The 21,495-nt window shown below is 54.9% G+C and overlaps 1 protein-coding gene across 3 annotated transcripts in view; it reads left to right on the top strand.

Annotated features, from left to right (window-relative positions):
* Positions 1-21,495, top strand: part of SCN5A (sodium voltage-gated channel alpha subunit 5) — an 88,766-nt gene that overhangs the window by 5,734 nt on the left and 61,537 nt on the right. For 2 of the 3 annotated variants that reach the window (XM_037526635.2, XM_054693182.1), the window contains exons 1-5: positions 8,798-8,996; positions 9,646-9,971; positions 11,871-11,989; positions 19,090-19,179; positions 19,905-20,033. In XM_037526635.2, coding sequence (XP_037382532.1) covers positions 9,699-9,971; positions 11,871-11,989; positions 19,090-19,179; positions 19,905-20,033 — 611 coding nt within the window. In that variant the 5' untranslated portion in view covers positions 8,798-8,996; positions 9,646-9,698. Of the gene's footprint in view, positions 1-8,797; positions 8,997-9,645; positions 9,972-11,870; positions 11,990-19,089; positions 19,180-19,904; positions 20,034-21,495 lie in introns of those variants that run through there. The other variant, XM_054693185.1, reaches the window with a different exon arrangement.

The following is a 21,495-nucleotide window of genomic DNA, read 5'->3' as shown; positions in this document are numbered from 1 at the left end:
CCCCTAGGCCGAGGTCGCAGGGCCATGTAGGCAGAGCTATGCCCAGGGCCGGGCCTCCTTGCCCCCAAGCACTGGGCCTTGCCCAAGCAGTCCCTATGCTTTCTGGGAATAGGTCTTGAACAGTAGAGAGGCTCTTCCTGGCATCAGGAGGGTTGAAAATGCCTTTCTGGCGGGTATTGATTCCTCGAAGGCCTGTGTAAAGGAAGGGCCTGACTTAAGAGAAGGTTTTCAAAGGGACAGCAGGGCTGGCATAGGTAATCTGGCTTGAGGCACCAAATCAGTTCTCAGGCTACATTAGCCTTCCTCCCCATCCCAGTCAGGCCGGGAGGTGCTCACGACAATCAAAAACAGGGAAAAATCAGGCCATGGGAGGAACCAGCCCAGCCCAATCAATGCTTCCTGCATGGCCATCAAAGCCCCAGCCTCATTGACCGGGGCCTACAGCAGGAAAGTGGTCCAAAGAGCCCCTCAGAACCCAGGGGCCCGCCTCTGCTGCCCAGTGCTCCTGCCTACCTCTGGGCTTGTTCCAGGGAGGAGTTGCCACCCTTGGGTTCATCCCCTGCAGGGCCCCGGCCCCACCTAAGGGATCACCGCTGGTGTTAGGGTGCAGGAGGCCAAAGGACAGAGGCCAGCCCGGCACAGCCAGACTAGAGCGGAAGAGGGCATGGGAGCACAGCCAGCCATCGGCAGTGCCCACCCTGTCACCGCGCTGGGTCGGATGCAGTCCAGACTGCCAGTTAAATAAAGCGACAGCCAGTTGCTAACCAAACTGGAAACCCAGGGAAGCCCCCACTTGTTTGCTGGGCTAGGATGCTTGTTAGAGATATAATTGCTGAGTTTCCGTTTCAGGAAATGTCTGAGGGAAGAAGAGGGGGTTGGAAAGCCTCCCTCAGGAACCCCCGGGGGCCAACTGTCCCCAGAGATAGCTGGACTTTGGGTCCCTTCCAGCTCTGGCCTTTTATGATTGAATTAAGGACATGTCCCCAGATGGGTCACTCGTGTTCACAGAGCTTTGCAGCGGCAGCGCGAAAGGCACTCACTTACCAACAGATACAAAGTCAAGCTTTCCAAAGCATTATGTTGAGCAAGAGCAGCTGAGGCACCAGAGCCCACCCTTCCCCATATGGGTGAAGTTCTAGGACAGACAAAACTGAGCTGCTGCGATAGGAATCAGAAGAATTGACTGGAGAGGACAGTAGGGAACTTTCTGGTACTGATGTCTTCATTGGGATGGTGGTTACACGGGTATATACTTAAAATTCACCCAACTGTACACCTGAAATTTGTGCATTTTCTTGTATATGTAAAACCTCAATTTTAAAATATGAGGGGAAGAGGCCTGCACATTGTCCCTCACGTGTCATGGACCCTTGTGGCATGGATTTTGTGTATTGGTGGAGTGACTTATCTCCCTCCAGGGGCTCACACCCTATAGTGTAGACTCCTGGTTTCTCTGGGGGCATTTCTGTCTCCCTCAGTGTACACAGTAGGTGCCCCATAAATGCCTCCGTTGCCATGGCATCGGTGCACAGTTTCCCTGCAAAACCTTTTCTCAGCCCAGATAAAATGAAATTGGAAGGAACTGGCTAGAGACAGACTTAGGATGCTGATTGCTTTTCATAGGTACCTGTGTGCCAGGAGGGTGTTCCTCACACAAATGGGCACCCTTCTGACTTGATTGTGTGTGCTCAGTGTGGGTAGACAGTCGAGGTCCAAGGCAGAAGTTCCCCAGAGCAACCAAGTCAGCTCTTGACCATGTGGGCACTCTGGCCCCAGAGTATTCCCCCATGGAGGCCCCCCCTGGAGGCACTGGGCCTGGATTGACACACATTAGCACTCTAGCACATTAGTGCTCTCCTCTGCCTGGAGCAGTTAAGGACCTGAGAGGAGAGACCCAGGGGAAGAGGGTGGGGGTGCATGTGCTCTGTGGAGGGTATCCTGAAGGACCTGGGGAGTTTGCAGCTCCCCTGGCCTGGTACCCAAACACTGATGAACATAACTTGACCTCACAGTGGAGAAGGGGGAAGGAAAAAGCAGAGGCATCCCTTTGATTGAATCCAGGGGCCCAATCAAAGGTGCACTTAATCTCCCCCCAACTGACTCTTTCCTCAGCTCCCACTCTGGAGGGGAGCTGGTCTCAGGGACCCCCCATTTCATCCCTGTCTGGGAAATCACTTCAGCAGAGCAAGTGCATGGGGTTTTCCTGTCAGCTGAATTAGCCTCGCTGCAGACAGTGTGTTGGAATAAATGAGATGCAAATGTATGCAAATGAGGGCATCCCCAGCTTCTGGGGTGGGCGGAAGAGATGGGGGTGATTCTGCAGGACTTCCCCAGATTGCTGGGGGTAGGGATGGGGACTAGGGCATGAAAGCCCCTCTGGATCCCCCGTCTTGGAGGACCAGACTCTGGACTAGACAGGGTTAATGCGGTACAGCCTCAAAGGAGAGGAGCCTACAGGGAGCTGGTTAGTGGAGGGGAGGCCCAAGCAAGGACAAGCCAATGTGCCTTTGATCTGGGAGCAAGGACCTGAATGCACAGGCCATGCACCAGCTGGCACCCCCGCTGAGCCTTTGTCCGGGCCCTTACCCGGGACAGCCGGGACTGTGCAGATAATTGCAGGGGCGGGAGGGGTGGCCTGAAACAAGCTGTCGACCCCTCCCTCTTCTCCCTTCCCCCTACCACCCCAACCTGTGGCTTGAGCCTCCACAGCCACCACAGCCTCTGCCAGGAACCAGGGTGGTGGCCTGCTGGGGACTGCTCTCTGTACCCATCCCCCACCTTCCCTGCCCCTCTGTTTCCCTCTCCCTTCCCTCCCACCCCTACCCCATCCCCCCAGGCCAGCCTTCAGGCCCAGCCCCAAAGCAGGTGGAGTTCTGTAAGCAGCCCATCCCGCAGGTATAATGCCAGCTGCAGATGCAAGTTACCTGTGCCATTCTCCATGTTCTAGTGGCCACATCTTCAACAGTAAAAACAAATAGGTGATGTTGAACATGTTTTATATCTCCCAGTATGTCCAGAACATTATCACTTTAGACTGTAAGCAATATTAAAAAGTTAATAATGAGATATCTTTCATTAGCTATTTCATTAGATATAAATAATAACAGAGCCTCCCCGGTGGCGCAGCGGTTGAGCGCTGGGTTGCGAAGCTGCCCGCGGCCTTTGCAGCGCCGGTTCCCATCCCCGGGCCGCGGGGCGAGGTCCCACGTGGCGCGCAGACCTCTCCTGCTGCTCAGCAGTGTGCTTCGTCAAGTCTGCCTGTTCTGCTCCCTGCTCTGGCCCTGGTGAATTCTCTCACCCTCCCGCACTTCTGACTGTACCCAGTGCTTGTATAAATAAAGAAATAAATCTTTAAAAAAAGAAGATAGACCATTTACCTTAAAAAAAATTAAATAATAACATCCTTTATCATTCTAAGCCTCCAAACCCAGTGTGGGATTTACAACACTTCTATATAGCACTAGCTACATCCCCCATGTCCCCTGCCGCCTGTGCTGAGGGACTCCCCTCTGGAACAGCCGGGTGGTGCCTGAGCTGGAGAGAAAGAATGCTGGGGGATTATTTCTTTTGGGGAAACTGTTGCCTCTCTGGTCTAGGGTGGAAACTGGTGAGATTTCTCTGGGAGCCTCCGACATTGTGTGCATGGAGGGGATCTGCCTGGCCAGGCTTCGGACAGCCATGAGGAGGCCAACGTGGCCAACTCTTAGCTTCGGAGTGGGGCTCACAGACATGCTCAGTCCAGCTGGCCGGCCGCAGGCCCTGGCCCTTCCTCCCAGCTCTCTGCCCTCAGAGGTGGAGGGCAGTGTGGTGCAGTGGTGAGGCTCACAGGCCTGCCTGTTGATAGCCTAGGTGGGCTTACTTACTAAGAATCAGATTTCCTCTCTGGAAACAGGGACAGTAACCTCCCCCTTCCTTGGACTGTGGCAGGATTGAAGTGAGGTGTCCACAGAGCACTCTAGTAGGCTGGGGCCTGTAAGGAGTGTGTGGTGCTACTGCCATGCTCCACCCCAGCTCGTGGGTGAGAAAACTGAGGTCCAGGGATGTTGTCTGATGTTGCCCAGGGTCGCAGTGTGGTGACTGGGCAATAGGAACGTGCATCTGGGGCGAATTCCTTCTTTCGCTCATTCCTTCATGCACCAGGCCCTTAGAGGACTCTGCTGCTGAGCTGGCCTGTGCTTGGGGTGCAGAGGGGGGCGGGGAGGGTCAGGAAAACAGGCGAAGGGGGAAGCAGAAGTGGAAGTATGCACTGGGACACAGAGAAGAAAGGAAAAGCCAGCTGGGTAAGGAGGACTGGCATGGACAGCAAGGAGGATTTTCAGAGAAGGCTCTCTTTGAGGCATGCTCCCTTTGAGCTGCATCTCTTAGGAGAAAAATAGTGACAACAATAACCACAAAGATAATAAAAACTGGCATTCACTGAGGGTCTTTTGTGTGCAAAGCATGCACATGTATTAACACACTCAGGTCCCAAAACAGCCCTGTGAAATAAGTGCTGTTCTTCATCCCAATTTACAGATGGGAAAACTGAGGTAGAGAAAAATCAACTAACTTGCCCCAAAACACATACAAGTAAGTGGCCAGGACCCAGATCCACAAAGGCGATCACTCAGCCCTTGTCCCCACCCCACTTAGGAACAGGAACTCTAGAGAGGACGGCGAAAGGGCAGAGAGGAGGCAGAGCTTGGCCACCCTGGCCCGGAGCATTTCCTCACTGCCAGTCTCAGCAAGACTGAGTGGAAATTTCCTTGCAAGCCACCATGGAGTGTCTCTGCTGATGACTTTCCCTCATTTTCCCAAGCTCACCTGTTGATTTGGGATCCATCACCTTGGGGAGGAAAATACCTTATTTCATCTGTAGGACCATGTACACAGAGGGTGCTGATTAAGTGTTCACTGAGTCTTTCAGTTAGTACAGGGAGTCTATAGTTGAGGTGTTAATTTTTTCCCACATGTCCTCCAGGAAGAAATGCAATCGTTCTTGCTGCCTTCACCTCCAGATGTGGGGCGCAAGTCCCTGCTTCAGGGGCCCACTCCCTCTCCTCAGCATCCTGCTAGAGGTCCAAGGAGCAGTGAAAGGAAGTGCCATGGGGCCAGGGCACAAGTGACCAAGTACCCAGGACACTGGGTATACCCGCTGAGGTCATCCCGGACCTCGCAGGAGATGGGAACACAGAGCAGAGGAAGCCAGCAGAGATTTTCTAGGAAGCCTGGGAAACACTTCCACAGAGTGCTTTGCATAAATTTACATGGCAAAGAATATTCTTTGCATGCTATGTTCCAGAGGCTCCGATTCCAAGGCGACCAAAATGCCAGACATGACTCAGGACGCTGGTGTGTGCCTGCCTTAGGATCGGGTGCAAAGTGGGCAGGAAGGGGCTTCAAGGAGGGACTAGGCTGAAGGTAGGACCCCTCCGCCCCTGGCATGACCAGCGTCCTCCAGGACTGAAGGATATCTCGGGAGGCAGGAATTTTAGTCCGAGCATCGCTCCCCTGCCGGGAACTGTACCCACGACTGCGCTCCGGGCGCCAGGCTGTCGTGCTCCGTGTCATGGCATCGTAACCACCTTTGATTGAGCACCAGCTGTGTGCCTGTATGTTCAGGAAAAGAAGGGCCTTCTTTCAGGAAGGCCAATTGAAGAGACAAAAGGAGGTGCAGTTTCTCTCTCTCTCTCTCTCTCTCTCTCTCTCTCTCTCACACACACACACACACACACACACACACACACACACACACACACACCCCATCTCTGTCCTTATGTGAATACCCACACATACAGGCATTGACACAGTGGAGGGGGAGGGGTATCCAGCTCTGCCTTAGGAAGAGGTTTTCAGGTTGTTTGGGGAGACCAGACTCACCCCACGGACTGTCGAAGAGCATACGAGGCCAGGAAGGGTGGGGTTGGGCCCAGAGAAGGGCGGTCAGTGTGGGCAGGCAGGCAGAAGAGGGGTCTAGGGGAGGAAGGGTCTTTAGGAGCAGGGGTAGCTCTGTCATGACACTGGGGAGTGTTTGAGAATGTCTGAGCCAGGGAGGGGTGGGAGCTGCATTTGGGGTGGAAGGAAAAGGGGAGGGAAAGGCAGCGGGACCTGTCTGACCCAGCCAGGGTGGATGAGAGAGGAGGCCTGTCCCGGAGCAGTGCATTGGGACGGAAGCCACGCTGTTTGGTGGGGGTGGATCATGGCCAGTGTCACAAAGGATCGCAGGAGGCCCAATTTGAAAAGAAGGTTCATAGTTTGCTTCCGTGGACTCTCAGGAGCCAGTGGAACTTAGGGAGAGAAGCACCTGGTGACTGGAGCTGAACTTGGGACAGGATGGAGAAGAGGGTCCCTAGAGCTCAGGTGAAGCTGACAGGTGAGGGGAACTGGCCCGGCAAGAGTGGACAGTGGGAAGAAGCTGTCCCCTCCCGGAGCAGGTGTGGGCTGCTGTGGATACAGGAGCTGGGACCAGTGGAGTCACCAGTATCTAGACAGCGATGGTCTTAGAGTGAAGTCAGGTCGAGCTTCCCCTTGTGCTGGAAGACAACCCCCCCCCCCAACTTCCCCTATTGCCTTCTCCAGCTGGAAGGGCCTCCTCCGGAGGAGCCTGGGGGCCTGACCTTCTAGGTCTGAGAGTTATGGGCTGGGCCTGAGCCCATAGTATCCTCAGGCTACCCCTGACCCTCCTTACCCCAGCATCACCAGATACCTTGCAGGCAGGGCTCAGCCATTCTCATCCCCTGCAGGGTGTGGGCCCCAAGCTGCTGCAGGAAGGGCAGGGCCCGGACCAGGTGCAGGCAGCAGGAGAACAAGGGAGGGAAGGGATCGTGCCACCGGCCATGAGCCGCCTGTGGGGCCCAGAGACAAAGAGCACTCCTGCCCAGTTTACTTTGGAACCTGAGGCTGCCTAGCTGCTGGGGCGCTGGGGACTCATCTGGAATCTGGTTTCAGAAACCACCAAGCCCCAACAGTTTGGGTGCACGGCTGGAAACCGGCCAGGACAAGACCTCTTTGGGACCCAGGGCCCCATCGTCAGGGTTACTTTATTAATGTATTAAATGAGAAGGTCTGGGGGAGGGGGAGGATGTTGGTAAGCATTGCAGTTTTGAAATGGTGAGGAAATCATGATATCGGAGTTCATCCCATCACACCTGTAGTAGCTGTGATGGGACAGGAAATACTGGTCATCGCCACGACAACTTCCATTTTGCTGCCTCCATTCATCATGGAAGGAAATGCTAAATTTCAGCAGTTAATGAGAATGAGATGCAATTTTCCCCAAATTCTTTCCCTTAAGAGACTTGTTAAGAGCCCTTAAACTACTCAGACAGAATCATCTATGCTGTGAGCAGTCAGGAGACGGGTTACCTTTGGCAGGGGAAGGCAGTGAGTGTCTGACCTGAGTGCTGGTTACCAGGTGTTTCCACTCTGTGGAAATTCATCCACCTGTACCCTTAGGATATGTGCACCAATCTGCACAAATAGCTGACTTCAGAACACATTTTCGAAACACCTTTCCTTGAACAGATGCATATGCAGGTGCAAGCTTGTGTGCGTGCACACACAAACACACACATCCACGCAGGCACGCCAGCACATGCAGGGAGCCGCTGCAGGTCCATGGGCATACACGTGTCTTCGAGAAGCCGTGCAGGCGTGTGGACACAGATGGATACAGTGAGACAGAGAATACTATTTTTAGGAAATAATTCCAAGCAAACGAGGAGGCTTCCTGATTTCGAGACTAGTGATTGTCTCGGCAGAGAGGATTGCCCTGCAAAGGACTGCTGTCATCCAGGCTGCCTTTCCTGCCTGCCTGCCTTTTATTTTTTTTTTTTATAAGAATGGCTTTTTTGTTCTTATAAAAATAAAACAAAATCCCCATAAATAATTCAAGCAATGAAAGAAAGTACAAAGAAGAAAGTTGAAAATTACCCAAACTTCCTCCAACTAAGTAAAAAAAAAAAAACCATTCACGTTTGGTGACGAGTATTACAGACGAGACGCCTCTCTTTGTTCAGAGATGGAAGGTAGACTTGCTTTTATAAAACGGGAACTTACTCCCTCACCTGCTATTTTTAACGAAGATGTTCCTTAAACTTTATTTGAATGAACTAGAAGGGAAAGAGGCTGAAGGTGAGGTGGTTCTGAAAAGGCAGGTCCTGGGACTTCGCTCCTCCAGCCTCGCCGCTCACATTCCAGGCTGCTGGTCCCCGGGGACCAGAGGTGCCCTTTTGAGGCCGGGCTGTGTTGTGTTTGCTCTCTGTTTACCTGTCGCTTGGCCGGGTGCCTGCTTCACGCCAGTCTGCAGGGCTTGGGGCTCTTCGAGGGCCACACGAGGGGCCTGGTGCAGCAGCCCTCATTGGGGTCACTCCTTCACAGGAGTTAGATGAAGTCATCGCTGGCCCTTGGCTGACGGAAAGGGACTCTGCCCTGGCAGAGATCTCCAACAGGTGTCCACCCTGCCCTCTTGAACCGGTGCCGGCCATTCCCGGGTTTGATGTGGTAATTAGCGACTCAGCCTCCCCGGCGGCAGCTCGGTCTGGAGTCCCGCGGACCATATCCTGTTTTGGTGGCACGGACAGCAGCGCATACCTCGGCCTCCATGTCATCAGCAGAGCGTGTTCACACCAGGCCCTGGATGGTTTGAGGCCACCGGGGGCCACATTCTCCCAGTGTTACCTCACACTGCCCGCTGGACAGCCTCTCCCATGAGCGGCCACCATTCCCGCTTCTGCTGTCACTTGGGATGAGCCCTTGTTTGTTCGGATTTGGGAGGAGGGGAGCCTGAGGTGCTCAGGGTTTCCATCTCTGGAAGAAGCCTCACTCTGGGGGTTTCTTTTAGGTCCTTTCAGCGGGGCTGAACTACAACTTTACCCTGGACCCCAACACCTGGATTCCAGTCCCAAGGCGGTTACCCAGCTGTTTCCAAACCCCACGGGGTTGTCCTGGTCTCCTTCAGCAGACACAGAAGCCCCTTTAGTTGCCAGATGTTGGCACCCCTGTGTCCCTAATAAGGTGTGAGTACCTCACCTGAGCAATTGCTATGGGGAGACCAGTGTCCCCCGCCCACTGGCCCCACCACCCATACCCGCAGTCTACCTGGGAAAGAAACTTGGAATTTGGGCATTGACTTGGGAGCCACTGGTCTCCTTCCTCGGGGCTCCAGAAGCTTCTTATGCCCTTGCCCTTCATCTGCGTAATCCTCAGCCCTCATTCCTTCTGGTACCTGGGATAACAACATGACAGGCTCTGGCCCTGCCCCACAGTGGCCCTCTCAGCCCTGTGTTAGGTGCCAATGTGAAGCAGGTAGGCTTGTTTGAGGAACCAGCAGGGCAAGGGTTGCCTTTCATGTCTGTCCAGTGGGGCAGAATGAAGCGACTTCAATGACACCATCACTCATGTCTCCTCCGGACATGCCTTTGGGGGTGGGAAAGGGAGGAGTGACCCCCTGCAGTCCCCATGCATGGTCCGCAGCTTGCAAGGTGCTCAGTTTACCCAAGCTGACTTTGGCCAGGTGTGCCTGGGGGGAGAGATGGGGAACCCGCGGTCCAGGAGCCTCTCGGCATGTCCTTCCTTCCATCCACACAGCCACCCGCCGCCCACAGTGAGCTGGTCACCCTGCCCTCCACCCTGCCAGTAGGTCAGGCCCGTGTCTGTGTCTTCCAGCTTCCCCTCAGGCAGTGCGAGGACAGCCTGTGCCCCAGAAGCAGGATGAGAAGATGGCAAACTTCCTGTTACCTCGGGGCACCAGCAGCTTCCGCAGGTTCACCCGGGAGTCCCTTGCGGCCATCGAGAAGCGCATGGCAGAGAGGCAAGCCCGAGGCTCGGCCACCTTGCAGGAGAGCTGTGAGGGGCTGCCAGAGGAGGAGGCTCCCCGGCCCCAGCTGGACCTGCAAGCCTCCAAAAAGCTGCCGGATCTCTATGGCAACCCACCCCGAGAACTCATCGGGGAGCCCCTGGAGGACCTGGACCCCTTCTATAGTACCCAAAAGGTGACTGTGCCCACTTCTGCCCACACTTTCTTTCAGCTTCCCTGTCAAAGCAGCAGAAGGGACAGGGCCTTGCGTCCATTTAGGGCTCTGTTTGGGTCAGGCTCCCTGGGCTGTGGGGGAATGAGTCCTTGGTGATACAGATTCTGATCACCGCAGGCCAGAACCGTGTGGATGAGATGGTTTCGTGTTATGAAAGAGTGAGGACATCCACAGTTTAAATCTTCCCTCCTTGAAGAGGACCCACTTTGGGAATCATCTGTGGTTAGATTTTCACCTCTGGAGGACTCCTGACTGTCCCATGGTGTGTATGAATTGGAGTCGGGCCCTGAGTCCTGTCTTGAATTAAGTTGAGGCCTCACAGCACATCCTATGGTCCACACTCCTAATGGAGACAACGTGGAGCCCCTACACCCCACCCCGGAGAGCCTGCTGAGCACTGACCTTGCCTGGGTGGTCCAGACGGGGGGAACAATAGCAGCAGCTCCCTGGGCATCTCAGGCTTGCAATGGGCCATGACAACCAGTGGGAAATCTGGGGCCCAGAGTGGGCAGTTGTGCTATTGTCCTTCCTGAGCATAAGGGGGAGACGTGGCCCACTTCCCCCTGGCTCAAGTGACTCCAGTAGGGTTCAAATCAGGGATTGGGGCCACAGTTGGGGTCGAATTTGACCTGAAGTTGGGATTCATCACAGTGAGTGGGCCTAGGCCGTAGTGGGTCAAGGCTGGAGTTCGGGCCATAGCTGGTGGCGAGGCAAGGTTTCAGGGGCAAGTCAAAGTCAAAGTGGCAGGTTGGAGTTAGCTGGGGCAGGGAGTGTCATGGCAGACAACCAACCGAGGGTGGCATCGGGGCTGGAAGGAGTCAGGGACACTGTCTCTTCTGTCCCTTTGTCCATGGACACTTGAACCCTGGCCCAGATATGATTCTGGCCTCTGACCTTCCATCTCTCCTGCTGACCCCTGCCAACACTGCCCATAGTCCCACAGGGTGATGTAGGCACTCAAACATTTTGGTCCTGATACATCTATCTGCCAGTTGTCCCAGATTAAATGGGACTTGGTCTCACCAGCTCCACCCTTGGAAAAGGGAAACCCTGAACTGGGCCACCTCGCTATGCCCATGGGCAGCGGGCGGGCAGGCGGCCTGCTGTCCTCAAGGGCTGCATCTGGCATGTGGCCCAGCCCCCAGCACTCACTGTCCTTGCCCCGCTGTGCTGTGTAGACAGCGTCTTCGGGTGGTTTGACTTTGAAACTCTAAATGCAAAATGTACTAAAATACAAAGATTGGACACATTACTGGAAAAATTAAACCCTTCGTTCTTTTTAGGGCATCTGCGTTATTACATTATTCCCACATAGTGTCTGACACATAATATATTCTCACTGTATGATGAGGAAGGAAAGAGAAAAAGGCTGGGAGAGGAATACGACCCGAAGTACCTAATTGTAGTCAAAAGTCTTTTAGTCTTTTTTCACATTTCTTCATCCCCGCTCCCTCATCAGACTGTCAGTCCCCAGTGGGCCCAGTAGGAAAACCTTACAGGGTGGGGAGACATCAGCCAAGGGAAAGTAGGGACATCATGGGCCCGGCCTCTGCCGACAGCGGCCAGGGTCATGAAGGACCCCCTTCTTGTTAGGACAGTCATTGTGAAACTAAATTAAATCCCAACCTGGCATCCTCCTGAACTTGACCTCATTCCACCCCAGCATGGGCAACCCAGCAAGGGTCTGCTGACCTGCCAAATGTGCTGGCTGCCCTGCCTGCTGCCCCTCCCTCAGCCTCTCTCCTCTTCCTCCCACCCCGCCAGCAGCCAGGGCTCTAGAGCTCCTGGTGGACAGCTGCCCCCCAAAACCTCTCTCCACAAGGGCCACCACTTCCACCTAAAGCAACTCTCTGTCCACAGACTTTCATCGTGCTGAATAAAGGCAAGACCATCTTCCGGTTCAGCGCCACCAACGCCTTGTACATCCTCAGTCCCTTCCACCCTGTCCGGAGAGCGGCCGTGAAGATTCTCGTTCATTCATATCTTTTGCAGTCAGTCCCTACTGTGTGTACCCTCTGGGCCCCAGTGGGGGTGGACAGGGTATTTAAGTCTGTGGGCGGTGACAACCCCTGGCCGGTGCTCAGCCCAGCGGTGGTCACCCGGGAGCTGCGTGGAAGTGTAGCCTCTCAGATCCCACTCCAGACCTGCTGATTTTAATGGGGTCCCAAGGGATTCTCAGGCACATGAAAGTTTGAGAATCCCTGCTCTGATTCTAAAGGAGAGAAACATCCTAGAAGGTCAGTGACTGAGGATCCCAGAAGAAATGGGTCCTGCCAGGGCCAGGCTCTGATACTAGCTCCAAATGTCCTGTCACTCTGCACCCCCGGGACCCTGCACCTCCCCGCCCACTCACAGGGACCTCACACCCCCAGGAAAAAGCCCTTCCCAGTAAAGAGGCCTCTGGTTTATCCACACGTGGGCATCTTTCGAGGGAGGCAACACTTGCTTTTTGATTAAGTGTTGACAAAATGTTTGCAGTTTCCGAGTATCTCAGAGGCTCTGGTTTGCGTTCAGTTATATAAACCACAGCCTGAAAAAGCTGCCGGCGGCGGAGGATAGCGCCTACAGTGAGGCGGGTGATAAGGGCATGGACTGCTCTTTAGGATCTCAGGGCCCTCAGTCAGGCCCCACCTCGGATGGGGCCCAGCACCAGGGGGTGGCTGTTCTCCAGACTTCAGAATGGGAGCCTCCCAGGCAGAGTGGGCATCGGCCATGAGGTGAGAGTCTGTCACTTACTGTGACAACCCAGGCCACCTGCCTTTGACTGCCCGCTGGCGCAGCACCGCTGGGCTCAGCCCTGTGGTTGGTGGGGAATGTGGTGAGTGGCCCGACAGAGTTCCTCAAGGTGCCCCTCGATTTCCCATCTAGATGGATCTTTTCTGAGGTCAAGGCAAAGACCTCACCCTTCACCCTCTGGGTCAGGCAGGAGGCTTCAGGAAAACAGCTGCCCAGTGAAACACTAAGTAACCGAGACCTCTACCACACAGGGGCTTTTCCTGTTCAGGCAGATATGAGATGTGTCCCTTCCTGGCCCCCCTTTCTGCCCACCCAGGCGCTCTCAACCCCACGTCTGCCCTCCCCTCCTCCATCCCGCGCACGCCCACCTTTCTGAGGGGCATGTGCATTTAGGTAAGCCCCATCTGCAGGTAGCAGGTGGGTGAGCAGCAGGGTGGCCTTGGTGGTGAGCAGACATCCTGGGGCAGACATGGTGGGGCAGGGGCTATCCAGGGGGCCTGCCGTTCACAGTTTCACCTTACTTTGTGGAGCACGGAGAGTTCTGCTTCATGTGGAGCCTCTCTGCAACTGTCCCCGCGCTCTGGATGGATGCCAGCCATCCTGCCGCGTCCTAGAGGTATCGAACTGAGTAAGACCCTATCCTTGCCCCCTTGGGAATTTGACAGTCTCCTAAGAGTGATAAGAAAGCCACACAAATAGTTGCCATTCCTGCCTGCCAGCATATGGGCACAGCCTGGTGAGACAGTACGGCGGGAGGAGGTCGGCCAGGCTTCTTCCTCGCTCGGAGCCTGTCTCCGGGGCCTCGTTCTGAGGGCGGGCCTCCCTGAAAGCATCTCAGGCTCTCACCTGGGGCTTCTCCTCCAGGTATCTAACCAACCCAGCACTGTTTGGCAGCCACGGCAGCCCCCAGGGATGCAGCAGCAGCCCCAAGGTTTCTGCGGGGCCCTGGGCTGGGCCGCGGGGCAGATGAGGCCAGGAAGGCAGGGGGGCGAGGGAGGTAGTGGGGGCACTGGAGACCCCAGCCTGGCCAGAGGGTCCATTGAATGGTGACACTGAGGCTGTGAGAGGCTGTTCCACTGAGTAGGAGAGGCCCTGAGGGTTCTGAGCCAGCCCACGTCTCCCAGGGCAGCTGCCCCAGGGAAATGCCTTGGCATCAGTGAGGCCCCGTGCTGGGCTTCTAGCAGCCTTGACACGCCACTGCCTGGGTAGGATCACACTGCTAGCCCTCAGCAGCATCCCTTAGTGGGCTCAGGGCACGGTGGGGGAGAGAGGCACCTAAATCCCTATGTTAGTGGGATTTGGGAGCAGCCCCTCTGTGCCCTTGACCCCTGCCAATTAAGGGTGGTACACAGACCAGTAGCAGCAGCAGCAGCATGAGGATCTCGTAGGAGCTGCTGAGTTTCAGACCCCGTCCCAGAAGCAGCGTCTCAGCAGGGTCCCCAGGATCCCTGAGCACATTCTGTCCCAGGGCAGTTGTTGTCAATGTCAGTCTGTGAGGGGCACCTGGAAGGGTGTTAAAAATGCACATTTCTTGCCCTCTCTTGACCAGAATCACCAGTGTTGGGAGCCTCAGAATCTACACATTTTTTTTTTCATGCATTTCTTTTCTTTTTTAATTAAGATAATTCTCATGCCATTCACGGTCTTAAAGTATACAGCCCAGTGGATGCTGGGATATTCATAAGGTTGTGCAGCCATCACTGCTATCTCATTCCAGAACATTTTCATCACCCCCAAAAGAAACACATGCCCATTAGGACTCACTATGAATTTCTGATGCCCCCAGATTCTATATTTGACTTGTGAACTTTCACTCAGCTTACAATTTTTTATTGTGGTTAAAAAAGACATAAACATTACCGTCTTAACCATTCCTTAAGTGTGCAGTGCAGCAGTATTAACTTCATACACCCATGGTTGCACAGGAACGCCCTAGGACTTCTTCATCCTGCAGAACCCAAACTCGATGCCCATTGTCCGATGCCATTTTTTATATCGTTTCAAACATCTCAGACGAACTTGTGCAAGGCTCTGTGCTAGGCCCTCTGTACTAGAGAGGGCAAGGAGGGGCAAGACAGACTTAAAAGGAGGCAGGGGGCAGCCCTGCTCTCAAGATCCCTGCTCCCAAGCAGAGACTACCTGCTTACTTCCCCGGCCCCTCGTCTGCACGGTGACATGGAGCAGTGCTCGTGCCTCCTCCCCTGCAATGCATCCCTGGGATGCTGCCTAAAAAAAGTAAATAGGGGCCTGTAGAATTATTTTTTTCCTACATATTTTTTTGATAATCCTGCAGAATGTGTTCCTGCCAGGATTAAATAAAAGAAACCAACTGAACTCCAAATTCAGCACAGTCACATTCAGAGAGACCTCACATTCACGCCGAGAAGCGCTTTGCCTTCCTGGGTGCATAGGATCCGTTCACAAAATCCTCCCACGTTTCTCTAGCACATTCAAATGGGCAATCAAACCACGTGTGTGTGTGTGTGTGTGTGTGTGTGTGTGTGTGTGTGTGTGTGTGTGTGTGTGTTCATTTAACAGCACAAATATGTGAAAATATCCCCCACAGTGAATTTCCTTCTCTTTGGGATTTTTTTTGACTCATTGGGCTCTGAAGACAGGCAGCCCAAGTGTCAGGCATTCCCCACAGCCCATGCAGGCTGTCCTTGCTGGCATTTTAATCATGAGGCTGGGAGTGGGTGTTTGGGGACAATGACACGACAGGATTGAAGATGTTCAGCCGAGTACAGTCCTGGAGAGCTGGCCTTTGCCTCTGCCCACACACAGGACCAGCTCAATCATCAGCCCAGAGCCAGGCAGTGCTAACAGGTGTGCCCTGGCCAGGAGGACACTTGACTCATCTCTCTGGTATCGCTGCAGGCTGGGCTCCGTGGGGGACCCGTGGATGCTTTGAGCAGAGTCACATGGACTAAAGGTTCCGTCTAGGCAGAAAGATACCACACAGACACACACACTCACACAGAAATGGCTGACGATAGTGGAAGGGCCATCCTTAAAGTCAGGAGAGCTGGGCAGGGTTTTGAGAGGTCAAGTGGCAAGGAGACTAAAAACCCTCGGTCATTGCTGTGTCTGAAGAAAGCAAAACACAGATAGGCCGAATTTTCCTACACTGCACCCCCAGCCCTGGCTGGCAAGACTCAGAAGGGCTGCCTACACTGGCTTCTCCCCACATCTTGATGTGGGGGGAGGCCATATCCTCCAGTCCAAGGCAGGCTGTCTGCACTGCTGCTCTTTGTCAAGGGGCCTTTGTCCTAACTGTCCACCAACAGCCCAAAGAGAGAGAAGCGAATCCTCAGAGAGGCGCCTCCCCAGTCCTCAGCCCACCATACTTCGTGGTGACCAGCTTGGCCAGTTGCTCACTGAGAGGAACCCTGGCCATTCTTCAGGGCCTGTCTAAATGCCTCCTCCAGGAAGCTCCATGAGAGGCAGGTCTGGTTCTGTGGCCCTGAGCCTCCCTGTCTCCCACACCGGGCCAGGCACGCATGCTTGCTTATTCTTAAGATCGACAGTTCGATCCTCCTCCTCCTCCCATGTGGCTGTCTGCTAGCACTTAGGATGAGCCTGTCACTCATTTGGTTTTCCCACCACATGGCAGAGGCCAAGTTTGGGGTAGCATTCCCCCTTGGCAGGCAAGGGTTGTGCCAGTGTGACTCACACAAGCCCTTCAGTCTGGAGGCAGGGGAATGGACCCGGTGACCCTCGGGGTCAGTGGACCAAGATGGTGCTATAGTGGGGCTCAGAGCTGGGCTGCCACTGATCGGCATTGTGTCTCAGTCATTTTCTGTGGCTGCTGTTACAAATTACAAAAACTTAATTGCTTGAACCTTTTTGTTCTGGAGGTCAGACTTCCAGAAAGTTCTTAGTGGGCTAAAATCAAGATATCAGCAGGACTGTGTTCCTTTCTGGAGTTTTATGGGGAGAATCTACTTTCTAGGCTTTTGCAGTTTCTAGAAGCTACTTGAATTCCTGGCTCATGGCCCTCTTCCATCTTCAAAACCAGCAACAGCTGGTGGGGTGTTTCTTACATGCATTTCTCTGGGCCTGGCCTTCCTGCATCCCTCCTCATTTAGAAAGACCCTGTGAGGACATTGGACCCACCCAGATGGCCCAGAATAATCTCCCCATCTTGAGAGCCTTAATTTAATCACATCTGCAAAGTCCCTTTTGCCGTAGGAATTGACATTTATAATTTCCAAGGATTTGGATATGGTTGTCTTTGGAGGACTGTCATTTTACCTATTATCATATTTTTTACTTAACCTCTTTGTGCCTCTGTCTCCTCATCTGTAAAATGGAGACAAAGTTCTCACCTCATAGGTTGTTGGGATAATTGAATTAGTTCATGGACACAGACAGCCAGAGCCTGGCACCAAGGCAGATCTCCATAAATGCATGCTCCTATCATTGCTCTCCTTTTTCAGGAATCATCCGGGATCTTCGGCAGACAGCTTAGCAGTGGATCTGTGGGGATGAATCAAGGATCTGAGGGACCTGTTAGCTGCGCAGTGAGGAAAGCCTTGGCATGAGCCACGCGTGTGTGTGTGTGTGTGTGTGTGTGTGTGTGTGTGTGTTCTGAGACGAATATCTGATCCTGCCCCTGAAAGCTGCAGAGGGAGAGGGAGATGTGCCTGCCATGGAGACGCTGCTACAGGCACAGGATGGGCAGGTTCCAAGCTGTAGGAGGGACCCCAGTGCCCAGAGAGGTGCCCTCTGGCCAGAGAGGAATCAAGGCTTCTGGAGCTATGACCTCTGAGCTGAGCAGCCCTGGCTTGACTGAGGGAGGTCCCCAAAGCCCGAGAATTCATTATAAACTGGGGTCAGGTATGCCATGCTATTTCCTGACCCCCTAGACTTCCTGCAGGTGTGGAGGGGAGCCACTGGTCCTTGAGAGGCCTCACCTCTCTCCGCTGCGGGAGGCCTCCCCATATTGCTGCACCCCCAGCTGCACCCCAGCTCCAATCTGACTGCATTGGCCTCCCCATCATGCCTGAGGCTAGGTCAGGCTGTAGAAAGGGTGGAGCTGTGGTAGGGAGGAAAGAGGCAGGCCCCTGGAGTTCAATTACTGCAGCTCCTGGGTGGCCTGAGGGATTCGCTGGCTGGCAGCTGCTGCACGCAGGGCTACGGCTAGGGCGGTGGGGAAGGGATTTGTGAGGGCAGCAGTGTCCCTGTTCTGGGCCAGGCCCTCTGGGGGGGCCACAGCCACACAAGGTCCAGGGTCTATTCTGTGCTCAGCTGCAGGTCTCAGAGAGGTGAGGGAGGCCATGGATTACTCAGCCTCATCCAGTCTGAAGCAGCAACTGGGACTTACAGCCAAAGAGTCAGGGATCAGACATGGGCAGTGCCAAAAGCCCTGACAGATGCTCTAGACACAGTACCAGCATTGGAAGAGCGCCCCTTCTGGTGGGTGTCAGATGGGCATTACATTCAGCAAGCAACCCTATACCTTGGTGGCGCAGAGGCTGCGGTAATCCAGGAATCAGGCCATTCAGACAGGGCCCTCCTGCTGAAGGGGTCCGCCTACCAAGGTAATGCTGTGCTGAGGGAGCTGCTCCTGCCAAAGGGCTACTCCTGAGAAGGGGATGACCCTTGAGGGGTTGCTCCCACTGAGGGGATGCAGCCAGCTGAGGGGATACTCCCACTGAAGGGATGCACCTCTGAGGGGATACTCCTCCTGAGGGATGTTCTTCCTAAGGGAGTGCTTCTGCAAAGGGGTGCTCCTGCTGGGGGAGGGGACTCCTGCTGAGGGAGTTCTTGAAAGAGAGTAGATGGAGCAGAGGCCAAAGTGAACACCAGACATGAAAGCAGGAAGCAGAGAACCAGCCCAGCCTGCCCGGGGTCAGTGTGCGTGACAAAGTGTGTAGGTTTTGGCAGCACGGCATGGCTTCGGAGAAGCCCTTGGTGAAAGGGCAGTCGGGGCTGCTCCCCTGGCTGTGAGGAAGGGAAGCTGGCGCTCTGCCATGTCCTTCCTCTCCCAGCAACAGTGCTCCCCAAGGAACAGCATAAACACGCATCTCTCCCCAAGCATGCTGAGGACAGGGCTCCCACACACTGTAAGCAAAGGTCTAGGGCCTGAGGTCTGGAGCTGGCCCTCCTCCCTCCCCTCCAGGGTGGGCCTCACAGGGCCTGCTGAAGTGGCAGACTCAGGTGTCTGGCCTGTGGGGCAGGACAGGTGTCCAGTAGCAGGTGCCAGGGAGGGCACAGAGACCAGCCTCAGTGGGGAGAGGCTGGCACCGTGGGCACGGCCCCAGTCTGTCCCCTTGGAACCCATCTCACTGGCGTGGCAGCCCTCCCACGGAGCCCACAGCTTTCCTTGACCCTGCGCCACGCTCTTCAGCATGCTCATCATGTGCACCATCCTGACCAACTGCGTGTTCATGGCCCAGCACGACCCTCCACCCTGGACCAAATATGTCGAGTAAGTATGTACAGGCCCTCTCCAGGGGACCGTCCCGCCCAACCTTTTCCTTTCCACGCTCTAGCCCCTAAAGTCACCCCAAGAAGAGGCCGGGGGTGGCAGTTCTTAGCTCAGATCCTTTGCTACTCCCACTCCTGCTAACTTCTTGCTTGGAGTCATGCCCTCAGGGGAGGAAGATCCCCCTGTTGGCAAATTGGGGGCTTCTTCCTACACCCCCAAAGAAGATTAATAACATTAGGGAAGGCACTAAAAAATGATCAAAAGATGAGCATCAGTCTCCTTTCCAAGCACAAGGTGGGCAGCGGCACGCACCTGCCTGTAGGCAGCTCCCATCCCTAGCCACCTGGGGACCTGCAGACAAGGGTGAGGGGCTCTGAGTGTCCTTCCCGCAGTGACTACCATATATGCCTGCATACGTGGGCCCCGAGGCTGGGGAGGAGATAAGCGGAGGGTCTTTTGACATCAAGGCAACGGAGACGAGAAGATGGAGCGTTCAGATGGGCACCGCGCAGGCACTTTGCCAACTAAACAGATGGGAAGGTGCATTAGTCAGCAGATGCTTGGAACAAAGCCCCAGCCCCCAACTCCCGCTCTGCCGTGGGGACGTTGTGGCAAGCCTGGCCTGATGTCCCCAGAGAGAGCTGCTGCGCAGGGCTCCCGCCACGTGGGGAGCCTGCCTGCAGGCTTCCGCCTCCTCGAGAAACCCCTTGGTCTCTCCTCCCCAGGTACACCTTCACAGCCATTTACACCTTTGAGTCTCTGGTGAAGATTCTGGCTCGAGGCTTCTGCCTGCATGCATTCACCTTCCTCCGGGACCCGTGGAACTGGCTGGACTTCAGTGTGATTGTCATGGCGTAAGTACTCGCTCGGTGTGCCATGCTGTGCCACAGGCCATCTTGCCCCAGCGCCCAGCCCTCTGCCACCCGCTGCAGCCACGCGCTGTGGAGCTTCCCACTGTCCTGTGACCGCAGGAGATGGGGCCAGAGTGGCTTGGGCCAGCCTGGCGATCGAGTCCACTGGCTCTTCTGTGACTCCGTGGCTCCCCATGCTTGAGGGACATCATTAAGATTCTAGTATCCTCTGCCCTCCCCACCAAAGGAAACCAATATTACAGGCTGGAATCTCCGGTCACTGTGGCCGAGGTGGTTAAGGATGAATCTGCAGGAAAGAGGAAGAGTCTGGAGAGGTGACCAGGCTTCCCCCAGGAACTTGTGCCAGGCCATCGCTGGTTCTCCACCTTGGGCACATCTTAAGGCACTCGGGCGCTGATGTGACCCAGTGGATCCTTACACCACCCAGAGAACAGGCCGGAGGGGGTTTCTTTATCACTGTTTTACATGAGAAAACTGATGCTGAGGACCACAGTGAGCCCACCAGCAAATGAACTTGATCCCCCACCTGCTGCTGTGCAGGTGGAGGCCCCACTTCCTGGCCTAGAGGAGACCCTCTCTGAGGGCTTGGGTGGGGGGCATCTGCCTTGGAAGTGTCAGGGCACCAAGTGTTCTAGTGGGAGAGTGGTCCGGAAGGGCCTCCAGTGCTGGTCATGGTCAAGGGCTCAGCCATCACCCTGAGAGCCTGCTGTGTGTGGAGAGCCCAAGAGGAGAGCTGCGGCAGAGGTGGAGTTATGCCCCATCGCAGGGCCTTGGTCTCCCTATCTGTAAAGGGAGGGTGCTCTGCTAAGTGGTCTCAGGTTTAGCATAACTGTGAGAACTACTTCCTAGCGTTCTCAGATTCCCAGACTCCACCTATTCATGACCAACTGTAACTCTGGACAGGAGCTTCCTGCTATGAATTCAGCCTCACTGTGAGAGAGAAGGGGAAGCTGGGCCCTCCTGACAGGGTCCTTTCAAGCTAGATGCAGAATCTGGGGGTTAGGAAATGCATCAGGACCCCTGTTTCTAGGTACACTGTGAGCTGACCCCAGCCCACCATTTTACAGGTGGGGAAACAGAGGCTCAGAAAAAGGCTACCACTTGCCCGAAATCCCATGTAGATTTAGACTAGCAGACCTCAGTGAGCAAGAGAAAGTGTGGTGGGCGGTGAGGATGAGAGTGGAGGTGGGGTAGGTTGTGTGGCCTTACTGGCCAAATGTGAGGGGAGCCGGTGGGGGTCAAGAGCAGGGAGTGAGGTCACGTGAGGATCACACTGGCTGCAGTGTAGAGGAGATTGTAGAGGGGAAGGATGGGTGTGGACAGCAGCTAGGAGGCTACTTAGTTGCCAGGAGAGAGAGGCTGGTATATGGGACCGGGTCCATGTGGAGAAGGTGAGAGAGAAGGGCAGATTTGGCTGTGTTCTGAAAGGCAGACGACACACGAG

Source organism: Talpa occidentalis, unplaced genomic scaffold, assembly GCF_014898055.3.
Source record: "Talpa occidentalis isolate TD23 unplaced genomic scaffold, MPIMG_talOcc4v2.1 talOcc4.10, whole genome shotgun sequence".
In the NCBI taxonomy this organism is placed as follows: Eukaryota; Metazoa; Chordata; class Mammalia; order Eulipotyphla; family Talpidae; genus Talpa; species Talpa occidentalis.
Note: the sequence above shows the minus strand (reverse complement) of the source record. Positions and strands in the feature narration are given on the sequence as shown.